This window comes from Heptranchias perlo, chromosome 24 (genome assembly GCF_035084215.1).
Source record: "Heptranchias perlo isolate sHepPer1 chromosome 24, sHepPer1.hap1, whole genome shotgun sequence".
Lineage (NCBI taxonomy): Eukaryota > Metazoa > Chordata > Chondrichthyes > Hexanchiformes > Hexanchidae > Heptranchias > Heptranchias perlo.
This window is the reverse complement of record NC_090348.1, coordinates 34,282,847-34,304,797: the sequence shown is the minus strand read 5'-3', so window position 1 is coordinate 34,304,797 and position 21,951 is coordinate 34,282,847. Positions and strand designations below refer to the sequence as shown.

Sequence of the window (21,951 nt, the reverse complement as noted above, 5' to 3'; positions counted from 1 at the left end):
AAAAAAAACAGAGATAGAGAGGTAGAAACATAGAAAAGACAGCAACTGACCCGTTATATTAAAAACAGATAACATTTGTTCGCTGGTGGGGTAACGTGTAGCGTGACATGAACCCAAGATCCCAGTTGAGGCCGTCCTCATGGGTGCGGAACTTGGCTATCAATTTCTGCTCGACGATTTTGCGTTGTCGTGTGTCTCGAAGGCCGCCTTGGCCTTCGAGACACATGACTCGGCCAACGTTGTCTACCTCATACGTTGCAGGAAAGGATGCCCCAGAGCATGGTACATTGGCGAGACCATGCAGACGCTGCGACAACGGATGAACGGACACCGCGCAACAATCGCCAAACAGGAGGGTTCCCTCCCAGTCGGGGAACACTTCAGCAGTCATGGACATTCATCCACCGACCTTCGGGTAAGCGTTCTCCAAGGCGGCCTTCGAGACACACGACAACGCAAAATCGTCGAGCAGAAATTGATAGCCAAGTTCCGCACCCATGAGGACGGCCTCAACCGGGATCTTGGGTTCATGTCACGCTACACGTTACCCCACCAGCGAACAAATGTTATCTGTTTTTAATATAACGGGTCAGTTGCTGTCTTTTCTATGTTTCTACCTCTCTATCTCTGTTTTTTTTTGTTTGTTGTTTTTTTTTGGTGATTTGTATATTCTGTGAGACCTGGCAGGTAACACCTGTCTGTCTGCACACTGATTGCCTTGGCAACGGGCAGTTGAAAAAACTGTCTGTACTCACCAAGCATTGTTCTGTGAATTATAAATGCGATTTCATTTCGAGGATTTCATTTCACATCGTTCACCTGACGAAGGGGGAAGCCTCCGAAAGCTTGTGAATTTAAAATAAAAAATTGTTGGACTATAACTTGGTGTTGTAAAATTGTTTACAATTGTCAACCCCAGTCCATCACCGGCATCTCCACATCGAAGCATCGTATGACAGGGGCTGACACAGGAACCTTGGTTTGTATGGCCCAGTACTGCACCATGTGGTACATTTATCCACTGAGCCATCGGAGAACACCGTTTACTTGTGCATCTGAGAGCCCCAGTCATCTTTCCTCTAAACTACTACAGGTAAAACCAGTTTATCTGCTAGTCTGACAATAAACTGATACATACATATGTTTTGGAAAATTTCAATCAAAATAACATTTTGGAAAATCCCATTGTTTGAGTATGCTGTGGATTTGCACTGTCCACATCTTAAGGCACTTTTACGTTTCTTAGATGGGTTGTACGAAAGTGGTGCTTAAACCTGCAGACTCCGTGCACAGCTCTCCCCCTGTTTACTTACTGCCAACACTCCCAATAAAACCTCAACAAGATCCGGAGACACACAATTCCCACAGCAAAAATAACGGGAATCTGACGTTGCAGCTTTACATTTACGTGGGTCTCTGATGCTGTCAGCCTCTAGAGTTCCCCCGCTTTATAACACGGAGTGTCATAATCTGTGGGACTACCTCGTGCCTGTGGTTGACAGCACTCGCCTAATATTAAAAAAAAAGCTTTCAGTGACTTTCCACGATCTGTTCTGGGTCACAGGAGATACAAAAATACACATTTTGAATCTGATTTAAAGAAACACATTCCTCTGATTAAACTGGAAAATCACATTACCAAATGCTGAATACAGTAAAAAAAACCATGCTAACAGACCATCAGTTTTAAGTTCTCATTTTTCCTGAACTACATTAGACATCTTGCATTGTGTAAGAGACTGTATAAATTACATTGCTTTAAACATAGCATGTTTCAAGAGGTAAGAATATTACAAAGGTAAAAAGGGAATCAGTAACAATTATCCAAACCTACTTGTCTGAACCTGTCACATTGCAACATGAGGCTGCCATATGCTCTTGTCGTGAGGCAGCCACACACAAGCCAGACACCGAGCTGGGTTAGTCGTTTTCCACATAAGTGGTTCATTATGTTTCAATTTACATTACTATCTGTGTGTTTAAAAAGGCTTCACACCAGTACCAAATGGAAGGTTGCAAACCACTACAGCCAGCCCCAGCAGCTTTTTTAAAAAAAAAAAATGCTTTCTACACACTGTAGGACTCATTCACACTGTACTGTAGGTCTTTGTTTAAAACTAACTGCCATACCTTATGAAGAAATGAGTCCCTGGAGTGGACGTAGCAGACAGTTCTCTCTCTCTCTCCCCCTTAGGGAAGTCTAGCAGGCAGCTATCTCCCTCCTTGCTTTTGTCATGAAGACTGTGCTAGTGAAGATTAAGGCGTGCCTACAATTCACTGCTCTGGTGCTGCTCAAAGACCAGGGAAAACCTTTGAAAACGTTGATTACTACAGCAGGCCGGGTCACGTGACAGTATTTCTCTCAGTTGGACCGCCCTCGGGACTAACTCCTCCCTCTAGCTTTTTTCTCCCTCTTCAAATTTAATTCAGATGCAAGAGGAAGTCAAAGAGATTATTTGTGCAGCCCCCTCCTCCCTGAGGTGAAAGGAAAGGCAGGGGGCTAAAAATTATTCCAAGCACTGCACATAGATAGAGAAGGAACTGTCTGTGGCTGAGCCATGTACTGTTTTTTAAAAGTATGTTTGTTTATGTGCAAGCCCATTTGTTTTTCTTAAGAGGGAATTTTCTGATCTGCAGAGGTGACAATATGATTTCCTTGCATTGAGAAGCAGACTGTCTTAACGGTGAACAATGCTATCTCAGGGTTACTGCTAAGAGACTCCTTATGCAGTCAGCGACTCCCCTCTTTTCTCTACGAAGCTCTTTATGATATAAAGCATCTGTAATATGTTTGTTTCTCTGCTTCCAGATGGGCTCCTGACCAGCATTTACCCATCGGCCGCACACATAATCATTTCAAAACTCGTACTCCAGGGCTTCATACTATTGGAGTCACGATTCAAACATTCCCGTGGATGAGGATTGTGGTGTCAGCAAAATGATGCATCTTTGTTAACTCTTTGCTCTCAGCAGGTTTTTTTTTCTTTTTCAGTTGTTAAGAAAGGTTTGACTTTGGAAGGGTAAATATGTTAAAACCCATTAATAATTAAATACAAAAGCTATAGACATGTTCCATTTATAAACACAAAGGTTTAAAGAGCCACTCCCTTTGCTGAAAAGTGTTTGTCAAACTGCTTTTTCTGTCTTTGCCAACCACTCCAACACAAAGCCAATTCATATCGAAATGTCTCATTGAGTTTAATACCTCATTTGCATTGTAGAATTGCTTTCAATTCTCCCTGTGTCCTGAATTCTCCCTTTTTACACTGTGGGTTGGATTTGAAGAGCAGAACAATTATAAATGTGTGCTCTCGGGCAGGCACAGCTGCTGTGTTTGTGACTTTACCATTCCAGCCATGAACCCCCCCCACCTGCTTAATGTTGGGGTAGGGTCTGTGCAAGTCAGCAATGTCAACACCCTATTGCTGGCCTATATGGATGGCCAGTACATCCACAGCCAGAATAAAATGGCGGGCTTGATGGTATGAGGTGCCAGTGCTGACCATGTATCTTTGCTATCTGATTTACCCTGTGAAGGCATTCCCTGCGTCTAGAGGCATGTAAGGTGTCTCGTTTGTATTATAGTGCTGCCTCTAAGATAAGACTGCTGTAATCTACTTCTGAAGTGTCATAGCATTACTTATAATGAAAATGATATGTTTCTGCTATTCCTCCTCTTGATAATAGCACCTCTTGTTGCTCTTCAACCTTTGTGGTCGAGTCTCAGGGAAGGGGGTGTTAAAACATTCCAGCCTTTCATCCCAGCCTACACCTGGCATTCCTCTGACTCCGGATTACTGTTTGTTTCCCATTTCCTCCGCTTCTCCATCGGAGGCTGATCTTTTTGGCCCTACTTCATTACCTTTCCAAAGCATTTTGTTTTGCTGCCTCTCTCCCTGCCTTCAAAGGGCTCCTAAAAAACCTCTCGCTTCAACCATGGACTTGTCTCTCATTCCAAATTTCCTTCAGTTCATACTTGTTGTCGAACTTTCCTGCTTGTAAAACCCCCTGAGCTCTTTGTCTCTGTGAAGAGCCATATCGAAGCTGCAAGTTGTTTTATTGATCTTTGTGTGCCACTCGACCTAATTTATATTTTGATGCGCTGCTTAAATCCTAAGGACTCACACCTGCACGTGCACAAAGGGAATGTGGCCTGTCAACCTGATAATGCTCGCTCCCCTGTTCCAGGGAAAACAAATATAAAAAAAGACAAACTAAATCAGTAAAATAATCATATAATTTACCTGAATCTTTATTATTCAATATCAAGTCACAAGATTTAATATTCATATCGACACAGAACCAGTTCCATGCATCTGCATGCTTGCGACATGACGTGAAATAACACAAATGCTCATGCACACATGCTTTGCATGTTTATCGAGCAAGAACAGAGGCACTTAATCCAACCCCCACCCCCCACCAACCCCCAAATTGGCAGCCGTTTGAATTTCAAAAGCTAGCCGTTACTGGCACTAGCTTAGTTTCCACATGTTAGATTAAGGCTCAGCTGCAACATCCTGTTGTGATACCATCACACGTTGCTTCATTACTCGGTACATTATTGCTAAACTCGCATTAGAAACCCCAGTATTATTTTTGAAAATGCACTGTTCTGTGAAGTGAAGTTCCAAACCCTAATAAATTTCTATCTTATGATTGTGCATTTCACAATCACTTTGCAAAGTAAAGATTTTAGAAAGAACATAATACAGAATTCATAAGTACACTAGTTCGTAATTGTCAGTTAGTTTCAAGATTATTGATGTATTGTGCATGCATGACATTTGGTTAAGAAAGAAACTCAAGAATTTTGGATTGACTCTGTACTTCTTGAAAATGCAGGAGATGAGTGAAATATATATTCTGACTAACAACAACAACTCGCATTTATATAGCGTCTTTAACATAGAAAAATGTCCCAAGGTGCTTCACAGGAGCGTTATCAAACAAAATTTGACATCGAGCCATATAAGGATATATTAGGACAGGTGACCAAAAGCTTGGTCAAAGAGGTAGGTTTTAAGGAGCATCTTAAAGGAGGAGGGAGAAGTAGAGAGGTGGAGAAGTTTAGGGAGGGAATTCCAGAGCTCAGGGCCTACGCAGTTGAAGGCATGGCCGCCAATGGTGGAGCGATTGAAATCGGGGATATGCAAGAGGCAAGAATTGGAGGAGCGCAGATATCCCGGAGGGTTGTAGGGCTGGAGGAGGTTAAGAGATAGGGAGGGGCGAGGCCATGGAGCGATTTGTAAACAAGGATGAGAATTTTAAAATCGAGGCATTGCCAGACCAGGAACCAATGTATTACTGGATGTTATGTAAACTTTCCATGAATTATGGTTTGCTCAGTAACAGTGGGCAAAGTATTTTGAGACACAGTTTGGTTTTCACCTTGCATTGCTCTGTATTAATCATTAGTATTCTGGTACAGTGTGTTACAGTTATTGACATGACTGGATTTTAAAATCTATTGAAAACACTGATTTCCTTTAACAGGATTTATTTTAGTTACGTATAAGGTCAAGGCATTGATTTATATTTTTCACAGAAAAATAGGCAGTGGAATTCAACTATAAACATCGATAAAAATCCCAGAATCTCATATAATAAAAATGGAACTTGACTTTTCAGTCACTGTAAACCAATGGCTCTACAAATAATTTTATTCAAGGGGTTTAATATACTAATTAAATAGTGAATATTATTTCCTTTGCAATGACAGTGAACAGGTTGCATAGACTATTTTCATCACCAGTTTCCTATTATAAATTTTTTATTTCAATCAAATTGCAAACCAACAAGTTTTTGTTCCAAGTCACTCAGAATTTCCCTCTCATTTTTTCACCATTGCATTTTACTGGGGGTCTTGAGCTAACAGATCTTTTCAGTTCTAATGATATTCATAGAATCATAGAATGTTTCAGCACCGAAACAGGCTATTCAACCCATGAAGTCTGCGCCAGTATTTTTCTCCAGATGAGCTATCTAGTCTAATCACACTTTCTGGTTCATTCCCCACGTCTTTTAATATTGCTCTTTTTCAAATATCTATCTACTTCCATTCAAAAAAAATATCAACCCAGCTTTAACAAGAGTTTGTGGCAGAAAACTCCATATTCTAACCGCCCTCTGTGCAAAGAAAATTTTCTAATCACCCCTTTAATTTTTTTTGCGATTATCTTAAATTTGTGCTCCCTGATTACTCACCAACTATTGGAAACAATCTATCACTATTTACCGTGTTATAACCCTTCATAATCTTGAAGACCTTTTGTTACATTACGCAGCAAGCGCCCAAATAGAGAGGCCTGAGGCTGTCCCGAAATTGGGCCTCAGGCCTCATCTACATATTTGGGGCGAGCCGCCGCTGCCTCTCGTGTATCCACAGGCAGCTCACCCCACGAGAAAAATCAATTTCAGTTAAGTTCCAGGAAGGGAGTTTGGGGGGGGGGGGGGGGGTGCGGGGGGGGGGTGATCACCAGTACTGTGGAGTTGCGAAGAGCATTCCTGCTCGTCCTGGCTCCACAGAAAGGGTTACTTAAAAAAAAAAATTAAAAACCTTTAATCTGCGGGAGCCGCTGAAGAATCCTGAGCCGGGCAGGCCACCTGCTTCTGCTCATTGATAACTAATTTCTCCAAACGGTCCTGCAACAGGCGTTAGGCTTCTTATTAATGTATTTTAAGGGCCTAATGCCTGTATTAGGCATCAGCCAGGGCCAACCCACTGTTAAATTAGTATGCTTTACGCCCACAAAAAGGGCACAGCACCCACCAATTTCTACCCTGAATATGTCTTGTTTTTTTTTCTTGAATGCTGAAAAGCAATCATAAAGAAAATAAGTTTGGTTATTGTCAGCAAACAATAATATGTGGTATTATTTAGGTGCTGCCAGCATTTTAAAATTTCTATTTGTTGTGGAAAACCTGAAGTACGTCCATGGCTATATGAAATAGCAGGAAGCCTGAAATGATTGCAGCCTTCTGAAATAAATCAAGAAAACAAGAAGATCCCTATGTTTTTAGCCATTTTGGTGTGCCCTGCAAGGTACATGTTATGAAAGATTCATTTATTAGGTGGCTGTTATTCAACGGTCCCGGCCGCCCTTCTGACTGGAAACAACCACCCCAGTGATACTTTTCAGCCTAACCCCTATTCCCTGGCATTATACGCGACCTCTAACAGACAGTAAACTTTGCTCAGTCAAGAGGCCTGGTCTGTGAGTGGCGCTGCTATGGGCTTGTTTCAATTAGTGCTCTGTTCTGACAAGAAGCTCTGAACAAGTTTTAGCAGCTTAAGGATCCTGTCATGCAATGTGTAAGATAAATGACATGTTAAAGATTGTGGCAATGCCAACAACTGGTAAATACTGCAAAAGTACTGTTGAAAAATATCACTGCCTTTTATGTTCAAGGTTAAAATGTAGTTTCATTTCATTGTATTGTATAATGCATATGTATATAATCTATATCTATGTTTTAGAAATGTATAGATTGTTTAATAATTAGCATAATTTCTCTATTTGTTTTTACTTTTGTTTAGTTCGCACCTTCTCCTGAGGCCACTGGATGTGTTCTATACCCTGGCTAGTGATCTGCTCTCAAGCTTCTACCAATGCTGCTTTTTAGTCAGTCATTAGAAGGAGATGAGAATGGCACAATTGAATTCTGATTTTCTAAATTTATGGGAATGTTAAATGGCTTGATAACGGCTCCCAAAATGTGAAAAGGTCACTATTGCAGTTACATCATGATGGGCTGGTAATACAACTCGAGCTCACAACAGATACTTTTTTCTATTGTGAAATGCAAGACCTCTGCTTGTGTAGGCAAACCTTCATTCGAAATGAACCAGAACATGACATGACATTATGTTTCATAAGACAGATAATATCAGCCACACCAGATACTTTTCATAACATATCAAACAGGTTTATTCATGGATAGAGTTATTTGCAGAAGCAGTAGTAGAAGTGAGATTTTGAATCTGTCCAAATATAGCAGCTTGATGCCAGTTCACAAAGTGTTAAACAGACAAAGCCGTTCGATGAGATCCTAAAACCTCTGTGCACAATAGTGGGATAAAGTAAATAACTTTCAGAAAGAGACAGCACTCTGAAACCAACAAAATACAGCCTTTACAGGTGCACACCCATGGAACCCTGTCCTTCACAGCCAGACAAAACTGAACAGCCGACACATAAAAAGTCCAGAATCTTTATACTCATAAAACCCTTTGAAAACATGCAGTGGCAACATGTGGGGTTTAATGCGAATTCTAGACATCCAGTGTCTGCATTTTCCTACATTACTACAGTGACTACACTTCAAAAGTACTTCATTGGCTGTAAAGCGCTTTGGGACATCCTGAGATCATGAAAAACGCTATATAAATATAAGTTGTTTCTTTTTGGCATTGAAACAATCCGATGATACTGGGATCAAAGCAAACAGCCTTGCTAAAGAGAAAAGACAAAGAAACAGTGCAGGAAAGTGATTGGGGTAAGGATAACCAGATTGTGTCAGGAAGGGACAGAGCGTACAAACAAAAGACAACAAATAGGGCCTGGGTAAGAAGAAATGGTAATAAGACAAATAGGGCCATAGTAAAAAAAATATTAAAATGTCTAAAAATGTTAAAAAGACATCTAAAGGCACTGTATCTGAACGCACGTAGCATTCGTAATAAGGTAGACAAATTAACAGTGCAAATAGATGTAAACGGATATGATATAATAGCAATTACAGAGACATGGCTGCAGGGTCACCAAGGCTGGGAGCTGAATATCCACGGGTATTCGATATTTAGGAAGGACAGGCAAAAAGGAAAAGGAGGTGGGGTGGCGTTGTTAGTAAAAGATAAAATCAGAGCAATAGTGAGAAAAGATATTGGCTCAGAAATTCAAGATGTAGAATCAGTCTGGGTGGAGTTAAGAAGCACCAAGGGGCAGAAAACACTGGTGGGAGTTGTCCAAATGCCTCCAAACAGTAGTGGTAATGTAGGGGATGGGATTAAACAAGAAATTAGAGATGCATGTAACAAGGGTACTACAGTAATCATGGGTGACTTTAATCTGCATATAGACTGGCCAAACCAAATTAGCAATAATACTGTGGAGGATGAATTCTTGGAGTGTGTGCCAGATGGTTTTTTAGACCAGTACGTTGAGGAGCCAACCAGGGAACAGGCTATCCTTGATTGTAAACAATTTTACAACACCAAGTTATAGTCCAGCAATTTTATTTGAAATTCACAAGCTTTCGGAGGCTTCCTCCTTCCTCAGGTGAATGTGGAAAAAAAATTCACCTGAGGAAGGAGGAAGCCTCCGAAAGCTTGTGAATTTCAAATAAAATTGCTGGACTATAACTTGGTGTTGTAAAATTGTTTACAATTGTCAACCCCAGTCCATCACCGGCATCTCCACATCATATCCTTGATTGGGTATTGTGCAATGAGAAGGGGTTAATTAATAACCTTGTTGTGCGGGGTCCTTTAGAGAAGAGTAACCATAACATGATAGAATTCTTCATTAAGATGGAAAGTGAAGTAGTCCAATCCGAAACTAGGGTCCTAAATCTAAACAAAGGAAACTACGAAGATATGAGGAGCGAGTTGGCTATGATAGATTGGGAAGCTTCATTAAAAGGCAAGACAGTGGATAAGCAATGGCTAACATTTAAGGAACAAATGCATGAATTGTAACAATTATACATTCCTTTCTGGTGCAAAAACATAAAAGGAAATGCGGCCCAACCATGGCTAACAAAAGAAATTAAGGATAGTATTAGATCCAAAGAGGAGTCATATAAAGTTGCCGGAAAAAGTAGCAAGCCTGAGGATTGGGAGCAGTTTAGAATTCAGCAAAAAAGGACCAAGAGATTGATTAAGAGAGGAAAAATAGAGTATGAGAGTAAACTTGCAAGGAACATAAAAGTGGACTGTAAAAGCTTCTACAAGTATGTAAAAAGAAAAAGATTAGTGAAGACAAATGTAGGTCCCTTACAGTCAGAAACAGGAGAATTTATAATGGGGAACAGGGAAATGGCAGAGCAATTAAACAAATACTTTGGTTCTGTCTTCACGGAAGAGGATGCAAATAACTTCCCAGAAATGCTAGGGAACCAAGTATTAGTAAAAAAAAATAGTACTGGAGAAATTAATGGGACTGAAAGCCGATAAATCCCCAGGGCCTGATAATCTGCATCCCAGAGTACTAAAAGAGGTAGCCATGGAAATAGTGGATGCATTAGTTGTCATCTTCCAAAATCCTACAGATTATGGAACAGCTCCTGCAGATTGGAGGGTGGCAAATGTAACCCCACTATTTAAAAAAGGAGGGAGAGAGAAAACAGGGAATTACAGACTGGTTAGCCTAACATCAGTAGTAGGGAAAATGCTAGAGTCTATTACAAAGGATGTAATAACAGGACATTTAGAAAATATCAACAGGATTAGACAAAGTCAACATGGATTTATGAAAGGGAAATCATGTTTGACAAACCTACTGGAGTTTTTTGAGGATGTTACTGGTAGAATAGATAAGGGAGAACCAGTGGATGTGGTTTATTTGGATTTTCAGAAGGCCTTTGATAAAGTCCCACATAAGAGGTTAGTGTGCAAAATTAAAGCACATGGGATTGGTGGTAATATACTGGCATGGATTGAAAATTGGTTAACAGACAGGAAACAGAGAGTAGGAATAAATGGGTCTTTTTCGGGGAGGCAGGCAGTGACTAGTGGGGTACCACGGGGATCAGTGCTTGGGCCCCAGCTATTCACAATATACATATATATCAATGATCTGGATGAGGGAACCAAATGTAATATTTCCAAGTTTGCTGCGACACAAAACTAGGTGGGATGTGAGTTGTGAGGAGGATGCAAAGAGGCTTCAAGGCGATTTAGATAAGTTGAGTGAGTGAGCAAATACATGGCAGATGCAGTATAATGTGGATAAATGTGAAGTTATCCACTTCGGAAGGAAAAACAGAAAGGCAGAGTATTATTTAAATGGTGAGAGATTGGGGAATGTTGATGTACAAAGGGACCTGGGTGTCCTTGTACACCAGTCACTGAAAGCAAACATGCAGGTACAGCAAGCAGTTAGGAAGGCAAATGGTATGTTGGCCTTCATTGTAAGAGGATTTGAGTATAGGAGCAAGGATGTCTTATGCAGTTAAATCAGGGCATTGGTGAGAGCACACCTAGAGTATTGTGTGCAGTTTTGGTCTCCTTACCTAAGAAAGGATATACTTGCCATAGAGGGAGTGCAGCGAAGGTCTACCAGACTGATCCCTGGGATGACAGGACTGCCGTATGAGGAGAGATTAGGTCGCCTTGGCCTGTATTCACTCAAGTTTAGAAGAATGAGAGGGGTATCATTGAAACATATAAAATTCTGACAGGGCTGGACAGACTGGATGCAGGGAGGATGTTTCCCCTGGCTTGGGGGGGGGGGTCCAGAACGAGGGGTCACAGTCTCAGGATATGGGGTAGGACATTTAGGACTGAGATGAGGAGAAATTTCTTCACTCAGAGGGTGGTGAACCTGTGGAATTCTCTACCACAGAAGGCTGTGGAGGCCAAGTCACTGAATATATTTAAGAAGGAGCTAGATAGATTTCTAGACACAAAAGGCATCAAGGGGTATGGGGAGAGAACGGGAATATGGTATTGAGATAGAGGATCAGCCATGATCATATTGAATGGTGGAGCAGGCTCGAAGGGCCGAATGGCCTCCTCCTGCTCCTATTTTCTATGTTTTTCTATGTTTCTTACTGGATGGATAATCAATTGTTTCTAATGGCTCGTGACTATGCAATCACAATATTCACATATTAAGAATGCTTTGGTCCAATCACAGAGTTTCCGTAGACATCTTGGGGGTGAAATTGGTCTTAGGCAACAGCGCAAAAGCAAATTGGCAGCTTGTTTTACACCCTGCCTGATTTTCTTTAACATAATGGAAAAGAAAATGAGACAAAATGTACAACGGGCTGCTGATTCATTATGGCCCATTTAGTGCGATCGCCCGAGACCAATTTCACCCCTCTTGTCTTTTAACAAATGTGTAACTTTCAAGTTGAGTATGATGTTTCAAAATTAATTTAAACTAAGAGACACAGTAATGAAAAAAAAAGTAACGACAGACAAAATGTTCAATTTTTTTTATCATAGTTGATATTTTTTTTGTTGCTAATGAAATAGCAGCGTGTCAGAATGCTGTGTGGAGGCCCCAATTGTGTTAGTGTTTCTTTAAAATGATCGTGAAACAAGTTTTTCTCCTGTTTTTTGTCCGTCCTGGGGAATGTCAGCCTCACAGGATGCAAGAAGTTGAACACAATTACAGAGGGCAATACAACGAAACAGCTTTACATAAACTACAAAGAAGACTTTGAAGTAACAGTAGAAGGTGCAAGTGGAGCAGAAGGAAAATGAAAAACTTTTCAGATATAGCGGATGAAAAACTGTTAAAGGAATAAGTACAAGGAACAATAGATCACACGGTCACTGCGGGAGAAGACGGGAAAGAAAAGCTCTTAAATATTGAAAGGAAACAGCGGAGACTACTGAGCTGTATAAGACAATAGAGCAAAGATGCTTGACTAAAGGACTACTCAGGGAAGGAGTCTCAACTCAGAGGGGAGTGTAGTAAAGATGCACACGGATATATTTAAGCAAATGACTCAGAACTTCACGAGAGGAGGCCGGGGGTGGGGGGTAGAATTTGTCAAAAATGTTCGTTGATATTTTTATACCCTGTGCATTAATTTTAACAAATTCATAAATTAATTTAGAAACAATGCATTTCAAAATTTATTAAAACTAATACACAGAAGAAAAGTGACTATAGATTAGTATCCTGATTACGATTATAATTACCAATTTACACCACAGTTTTTAAATCAATAAATAGATATGCCTCTAATCAGAGAAACATCTGCATTCCTTTTTCAGTTCACCGTGTATCTGCCATGTAACCCCAGCCACACAATACTGGTCAGCACAAAGATCATCTGACTTCAACAAGAACCACTTAAACAAGGGATTACTAAAGTTTAGGTTAAAAATAGGCTAAAGGTAACTTGAATACAGACAGACCAGACACATTATACAGTAGTATGTTACGCACTTTTACAATGAGTCAGTTCAATAAGTAGGAGTATCAAATTGTCATCACTTTATCAAATAGAGCAACTTTGTAGCTACACAAATAGGCACAAAGGTCACACTATGGAAGAAAGTGAAGAAAATTAAGGCCTCTCTTTTCAACTGTGCACCTTACTGAAGGTATCAGCCAAAGCCAATCACTTTTTTTTAATAATAGATTTAATTTGAAGCTCTACGACTGCTGACACATAAATCTGCTTATACCTAAAAGTTTAGGTGCAACGGATCCTAAAATCATATTTCTGATGTATTGTGGCACTTTTTCTTTCCAGGGTTTAAAAAAAATCTCCTCACTGAGACCCAAAATTTATTTTCTGTATCGTTCAGTTTCAATATCATATACATAACTAAATGTATCAGAGTACTGGAAATTTAAAATGGTTGAGTTGAATGAAGTGTATTCATCCGGACACTAGAGGGGGAAATTGTAGTTTTCTGTTGGAACAAAGACCGATGTGGTGATTCTATCCACTTGAAACAACCAAGTGGAAATAACCACTGTTTATAAAGACAAAAACAACTGAGAAAGCAGAGACTATGCATGTATTATAAATGTGAGGACTGTGGCTGTTTCAAAATCATCAATAATTATTCTTTCTTTTCCCTCCCGTCCTCTTCTTCAAGGATGAATTAGGTTGCAACCAAGGGTGGGCACCCAAGTGACCTCATGCAAGTGGCCATTCTTCATGTGAAAGTTAAGAGTGAATGCCAGCAGCCTATTCGACCATAGAAGGCATCATAGCTGAGCCCAATACTGTGCTTACCTCATCACCGGTAGTTACCAGGAGTAGGAGCACTGGCTGAATTTTTCCTCTCTCTATCTCAGAGGCATTGAAACAAATTGTAGCTTCCCTACCGCAGGTCCAGCTTAGATCATCTGATTCATCAGTCAGCACAAACTGGGGACTGAATTGGGACCATGTCGATATTTTATTGCAATCCTGGAGTCTTGTTGCTTTGGAGTAAAAATTAATTACAGTGTAAACTACAAATAAAGCCACAGAATTGTCATGATCCCCTTAAACTGACAATATTTTACAACTAACTGACCTTGAAGAGAATTTACTCAGTTTATTAAAATGATCTGTTATCCTTCTCTGTGTACCCTTAGATTACAATCACCTCATGGGGCTACGGTTTGCTCCTTTTAATAACCATCATGCTCTCATTTGAATGATCTCCTTTGAGATATCCCTGGCAGTAACAAGGGTATTTTACTTATAACTGCTTCTGTATGCTCTCAATTTTGTAATGCTTTTTGAACTAAATCTCTGATGATTAATTGTATCGGTCTAGATGGACGTCTTGTGGAATAACCCTTGGCATTTTTTAGATCAGATTAAAGCTGTGTATTTCTGGAATCCGTTTTATGTTAAGTAAGCTTTAGCTGTTGATGAAACAAACCTTACAACCTGCTTTAAATATCTTACCAAAATAGCAATATTTGAGTATAAAAATGAACGCAGATGTGTTGTTAATTATTAGTAAACATTTAAATTATATTGTCTCTTATTTTTTATTTTATGTTAATTTATGTTATGCAGCAACTCCAGCAAAGAGGGGAAAAAAAGCATCAGTGATCTTCCTTACAAAGGGCCTGACAGGGCCACTCTGAAAGCAGCCACTACAAGAGCAGCATGTTATGGTTAAGCCATTGGGGAAAGGCTTTACATCTGGTCAACATCTCCCCACATAACCCCTGGCTAAGATCAGAAGCTCATCCTTTTGGAGATCATGGCTCTTAAAACTGAGTGACTTAGTGTGTCATGTAGCAATGTGCCATGCTGCCAAGCACATACTCTTTTAATGCATTATTATCTGACAGGTTCAAAGTCATATCAGCACCAACCATAATATTTTCATTCTAATTCATGTCAGGTCCTCAAAAGGGAGATACATCTGTTGACGTAAATAGGAGTAAGAAATACAGGATGGCGTGTTACTACTGACAACAATCGGTCCCAGAAAAGCCTGGTAATGTATTCCCACTGGTGTAATATTATTTTACATAGAATTACATAGAATGTACAGCACAGAAACAGGCCATTCGGCCCAACAGGTCCATGCTGGTGTTTATACTCCACATGAGCCTCCTCCCTCCCTACTTCATCTAATCCTATCAGCATATTCTACTATTCTTTCTACCTTGTGTTTATCCAGCTTCCCCTTAAATGCATCTATGTTAGTCACCTCACCTACTCCTTGTGGTAGTGAGTTCCACATTCTAACCACTCTCTGGGTAAAGAAGTATCTCCTGAATTCCCTATTAGATTTATTAGTGACTATCTTATATTTATGGCCCCTAATTCTAGTCTCCCCTGCAGGTGGAATCATCTTCCCTACGTCTACTCTACCAAACCCTTTCATAATCTTAAAGACCTTTATCAGGTCATCCCTCAGTCTTCTCTTTTTGAGAGAAAAGAGCCCCAGCATCTTCAATCTTTCCTGATAGGTATTTTATCGAGTATGTAACCCTTTTTTAAAATTGTGTTTTCTCTCCTTCTCCCTTTTGGGACTTGCTGTGCTACTACAAGCTAAGAGGATAGGCAGATGACTTGTTCCTGGGTCTCCACTGATGCCACTCTGGAATGGGCTGTTGGCAGATATCTGAAGTGGGCCGAGGTAATTTTCCCTCTGATTTTCTTTCTTGCCAATTTTCACCCCTCTCCTTGTATTCTAAAGGTGCTTCCTGGAGTATGGCTATTTCGACACGGGGGTGATCACAACCAAACCTGATCCTGCCATCACCCAACTTCAACAAATGCACATTTCCAGTGGGGGGTGGGGGGCGGGGGAGGTCTCTGGATACCAATCAGAAGTTGGAATTCTAATCCAGGGGTTCTGAAGTCAACAGTTATACCGCCAAACTTGGCTGAGATCAGCAGAGGCTGGGGATCGAATCTGGGACATTTTGCCCTGCATGGTTCAACCGCACAATAGATAAGCTTGCTGAGTCTTCAGAGGTGCTCCTTTCCCTCGTGATCTTCAATTTCCATCTGGGGAGGGAGCTGGGCAAGGCAGGAGAAGGTTGCTGACACCAAAGGAACACCACGTCCAAGATGACCTAACATCTTCAGGAGTCAAGAGGAACAAATTGGAAAGGAAAAAGAGGATTGGGTGTCAGATGTCCTTTTTAACAGTGACAAACTAAAGGAGATGGAAAAAAGTTACATCATTTACATTGTGGTGATGTAAGCGATAGATTTCAATACAATTTATATCCTGGCTTCATGCATTTGACAAATAAATGCATGAAAATCTTAAATTTGAGGCACTGAGGGACTGGGAGCCAATGTAGGTCAGTGAACACAGGGGTGATAGGTGAGCGGAACTTGGTGCGGGATAGGATACGGGCAGCAGTGTTTTGGATAAACTGAAGTTTATGGAGGGTGAAGGATGGGAGGCAGGCCAGGAGATCATTGCAACAGTCGAACCTAGATGTGACAAGGACACAGATGAGGGTTTCAGGAGCAGATGAGTTGAGGCAGGGGTGGAGATGGGAGATGCTACTGAGGTGGAAGTAGGCTGTCTTTGCGATGTAGAGGATATGGGGTCGCAAGCTCAGCCTGGGGTCAGATAGGATGCCAAGGCTGCGAACAGTCTGGTTCAGACTGGGACAATGACCAAGGGAGATGGGTGGAATTTGTGGTGGGGGCTGAAGACGATGGTTTCGGAATTTGCAATGTTTAACTGGAAGAAACATAAGATGGTAACAGGATTGGGGACAGTTGAATAATCTGCCAACAATCAAGGCTCACACAACTTACACACACATGCTTGAGAGTTCCCAAATTGGCTCTAAGCCACTTTTCATTGGGGATGCATTGAGCAGTTGGCAAATACCTCCCGACAGAAAAAGAGTCACCCACGACTGCATTGTTCTCACTCGCCTTCTTTCTATAATTCCATGACACAGAGCCTTTGAGGTGCAAACTGCATTGTGCAACCATGCTGATCCATGTGCCTTGGGATATTAACTGTTAAAGATTAATATATTTGAAAGATTAATTGGGTATATTTTCATCTTAATATGTGTTTTTTTAATATGTAGGATAGTGTTGATTTTCATCTTTTTTCTATAATGTTATAATATTTTCTACTCAGTGATATAAATAAAACCCAGTGATGAGAAGAAACATCATGAATGCTAGAAATTTGTAAGATCAGAAAATACTGGAAATACACAGGATATTAGTCAGTATCTGAAAGAAAAAGGCAAGCTAAATGTTTAGAATGAGACAGTCATCAGAACTGTTCTGATAAATGGCTAACATAAAAGGGTTACAGCTTAAATGTAAACCTCTCTTTAACTAGCCAACTGACTTCTGTGTATTTCCAGCACTTTCTGTATGACTAAGTAATGTGCCTATAAAAAATTCAGTGCTGTTTACAACTGCATGTTCTTTATGATTTTGTCCCAGTTTCTCTTCTGTCTCCCTGCCTTGTGGTCTCTCTCTGGATGAAAGGATGGGCTGGGGACTTTCTTTCATGTTTATCCTTTGTATGACCAGTTCCTAAGAACTGCATGAGTTGGCTTGGGTTGATTGGCCTTCTGATTCTCCTTCCCAACCTTATGATAGCACAATACCAGATGATAGATACAGAAGGCCATGCAGTCCATTCTAGCTCATCCATCCGGAAAATAAGCTACACTCCTCCATCATAGCATCCAGTTGTCTCTTGAATGAGTCTAAGGTTTTAGTTTCTATTACCCCAAATATTCGAAAACAGAAATCAAGCGATTCTAGAAGAACTGAGGGAATAAGGACATGGGCTTGATGTCAAGACAGCAAAAGAGTCTTAGTGGCTCTTGCATGTGGACCCAAACTACGGGGAGAGATAGATCAACCGAAAGGTTTTTTCTCATTTCTACTTGCCTATATTTTTGTGCTCCTCACTCTCCAAGGTTTGTTAGTACTACATTTATTATAAAATACTACCAGCGGCGGCAGCCCCAAGTTCATCAGCATTGCAGTAAAGTAAATGCTGCCTCCAAAGATCCTGAGACTGACCTGAAGAAGGATTTTTCACCAGAGATAGCAACAAAAGTAGTCGGTGGCTCGTGCAGAACAGGCTCACATTTCTGTCTACAGGTAAGCTGAGTGTTTACTCAGCCAGAAAATTCTTGCAACTTTCAAACTACTGCCAATGTGCAAATTATACGTCTGTTGCTCTGGTGATGTGGTATCTATGTCACAGCTTAAATGGGCCAGGAACAGGGCATAGGGCGCCTGGGATAGTATAACATTAACAAAGGCAAGCTACACAGTACTGATATAAAAACAGAAAATGTTGGAAAAGCTCAGCAAGTCAGGCAGCATCTATGGAAAAAGAAACAGAGTTAGCATTTCTGCTTGCTAACCTTTCATCAGAACTGTTCTGATGAAGGGTTTTCAACCTGAAATGTTAACTCTGTTTCTTTCTCCACAGATGCTGCCTGACTAGCTGAGCTTTTCCAGCATTTTCTATTTTTATTTCAGATTTCCAGCATCCAGCAGTATTTTGCTTTTGATACAGTATTGATAGCCTCGGGTAATACAATGTAAACGGTGAAGGCTACAGTGTACTAGCACTCTAGGGTAGTCCAATCTACGTGATGCAGGCCATAGAGCACTGCAACCTTGGACAGTACAGTGTAAATGGTGCTGGTTACAGTACACTGGCAGCCTAGGAGAGTACAGTGTAAACGGTACCAGCAACAGGGAACTGGCAGCCTAAGATAGTACAGTGTAAATGGTGCCGGCTATAGGGAACTGGCAGCCTTGGGTAGCGCAGAAGTTACTTCTTCATGAAGCAATATTGTAATATAAATACAACATATGACCTTTTTAGAAGTTTATGCCCGTGCTTATTTATTGGAAGCTCAGTTGTCTCAGGGCATCAACTGTTTATGTGTGTTGTTGTATTAATATTTGTATATTTTCACTCGTTCTCCAGGGTTGGAAATGTATTAAGATTGGCACCGTGTTGCTAATAGTAGTCGGATAACCTTAGCTTTGTTTGACATTGATTAAACTAACAACAGTGCCCCCAGTCGGAGATGACTTGTTATATCAAGTATAGCCAACTGAAGTTTGCCTCATGTCGAAGCATCAGTCCAGGGAGTGTGCTGCTGCATTGGGGAGCTATCCATTTCAAGCCGGAGAATTTTTAAGTTTCAGATATATGATTCCTCAGTCCACAGTTGTTGACCGAATCCAGGAATAAACACATGTAGATAAATTTATACTAAAATATTTGCTTTAAGTGGAGAGCCCATAAATGACAGCATAGTAACTTTCTTTTCTATCCAGAATTTCCTTTCCTCTTCTTCTGTTGAGGTCCTTCTTCACATGTGAGCCTTGACAGCAAGTATTGTCGTGGCATTGATTTTGGGGGCTCGTCTGCTGCAACTTCATGAAGAGCCGTGAAAACCTGGGAAAAATGGCGTAAGCACCATTTACTCCGTTTTGCAGCGTTTCTGCGGCTCTTCCTCCAAAGTTACAATGGGCAACCAGGAGAAACCCCTGCAGAAATTCACCCCCTTTACCAATATTACAGAGGCCCCAGGCCTGATAGTGTCATTCATGTTTTCTAATAGTGTAAAACTCTTAACTATTTTCTGCCCCCAAATCCGTCTCTTCGATGCTAACTGTTTTGATTTTACTTTTATTCCTGCTGTGAAGGAAAGTCAATTAAAGTGAAACCTCAGGTGTGTGCAGCGATTAGCACTGTTGTCTTTAAGGTCAATTTAACAAATTGGCACCCCTTGGTAATAGGCCTCTTAAGGCCTAATTAAAAAGAGTCAAACCTTTGTGCAACACGTTAAAGCACTTACTAAGAAAGACATTTTTAAAAATAAGCAAATATAAAATCATGTTTTAAATTAACAAACTGGGAACTAATCAAATGCAACTAATGCAAATGTAAACAGGGAAAAAAAAACTTTTTAGGACAGGAAAAAGCCTCAAGGCCCAAAACAAGTCTGACAGATGTCAACGCTATTCCACCTGCCTTCTCACCATATCCCTTAAATTCCTTCTCTCGCCCTCTCTAGAAAAGCATCTAGTTTCTTCTTGAACTGATTTATATCATCCAATTGAAAAATTAAAGCACTTAGGGGGTGAATTCCTGCAGGGGTTCTCCCGCTTGTCGGCCACAATCTGCTTTAAGCGGCGCACTCACAAAAATGTAAAATACTGTCGCGTCAGAAATAAAGCTGTAGATTTAGTCTACAACTCTGTCAAACGTACCATGCTTCTTAGAATTGGATTTTTAAACAGAGTCCAAACACAATTTGCGACGCAGTTGGAAACCGGATGAACAGAACTGTGGTTCACTGTGTGGTCTCGTTAGGCTTGGTACAACAGGCTGAAGAAAGTGCACTTCCTGTTTGTTATTATTTCTGAGACAGAACGATTCACTTTGATCCCTGAGAAAATGCTCTCTCCTTCAGATTCAATTCCCCAAACTCACATAAGCATATTTGGTCATTCTCCAACCATGTCTTTTTTGCACAGTGTGTTGAAAATTAATACAATAACAATAAAGGCCCAAAACAAGTCTGACAGATGTCAACGCTATCCTAACTGCCTTCTCATCATATCCATTAAATTCCTTCTCTCTCCCTCTCCAGAAAAGCATCTGGTTTCTTCATGAACTGATTTATATCATCCAATTGAAAAATTAAAACCCTTAGGGGATGAATTTCTGCAGGGGTTCTCCCTCTTGTCGGCCATAACTTCAGCGGAAGAGCCGCTCTTTGTGCCATTTATCCGAAGTTTCCTCGACTCTTCTGTCGAAGTTACGGCAGAAGAGCAGGAAAAACATCCGCCAAAATTCACCCCCTTAGAAACGAAGCGAAATGAGTTAAATGTGGTTGGTTAAACCTATAAATTAAACTCTTACTAAAGAGAGAAGCACTCAAACTAACCAGGTCATCTAGATATCACTGTGTCTTAAAAACTTCACCCTGGAAGAGTTCACAATGCACAATTCCAGATAAGATATTGGAAATCATTACATCCCTACGATTAGCCAAGAGGAGGAACTTCATGGAACAAATTGCTAACTGAGAGTTAGAATCACTCAATAAAGAAATTTAGAGAGGAAGTTGACGATAACAATACATTGCACTGTACCTGATAAGGGCCCATTAACTGTCTCTGGCATATCTGGCAACGTAGATAACTCCTCTTCTTGTGAGTGCTGCTGCTTAGCAGAAACCGCAGAAGATGGCGAGAAGACAAGCAAAATAAAAACAAGTTAGGAACAAAATAGCAGCATATAATCAAGACAAAAAAATGAGCCTCAAGAGCCAGCAGCAATAATCTTTTGTATCTCGAAATAAACGTAGGTTATTCTGCAACCTCAGTACTTCAGTGACTCGGTTCACAATCTGCTTTAAGTGGCGCAGTCACAAAAATGTAAAATACTGTCGCGTCAGAAATAAAGCTGTAGATTTAGTCTACAACTCTGTCAAACGTACCATGCTTCTTAGAATTGGATTTTTAAACAGAGTCCAAACACAATTTGCGACACAGTTAGAAACCGGATGAACAGAACTGTGGTTCACTGTGTGGTCTCGATAGGCATAGGTACAACAGGCTGAAGAAAGTGCACTTCCTGTTTGTTATTATTTCTGAGACAGAATGATACAACATCGGCCTCACTAATACTTCGCTTTGATCCCAGGGACAATGCTCTCTCCTTCAGATTCAATTCCTCAAACTCTCATAAGCATATTTGGTCATTCTCAGTAGCTATATTCAACCACGTCTTTTCTGCACAGTGTGTTGAACATT

General features: G+C 40.6%; 1 protein-coding gene across 2 annotated transcripts in view; it reads right to left on the bottom strand.

The window, feature by feature from the left end:
* LOC137341681 (protein FAM107B-like) overlaps positions 1-21,698 on the bottom strand; it is a 104,368-nt gene extending 82,670 nt beyond the window's left edge. The window contains exons 1-2 of one of the 2 annotated variants that reach the window (XM_068005044.1): positions 21,636-21,698; positions 21,289-21,358 (exon numbers count right to left, since the gene is read on the bottom strand). In XM_068005044.1, the coding sequence (XP_067861145.1) occupies positions 21,289-21,358; positions 21,636-21,638 (73 nt within the window). In that variant the 5' untranslated portion in view covers positions 21,639-21,698. Of the gene's footprint in view, positions 1-2,130; positions 2,323-21,288; positions 21,359-21,635 lie in introns of those variants that run through there. The other variant, XM_068005045.1, reaches the window with a different exon arrangement.
* Between the last annotated feature and the right edge of the window lie 253 nt (positions 21,699-21,951).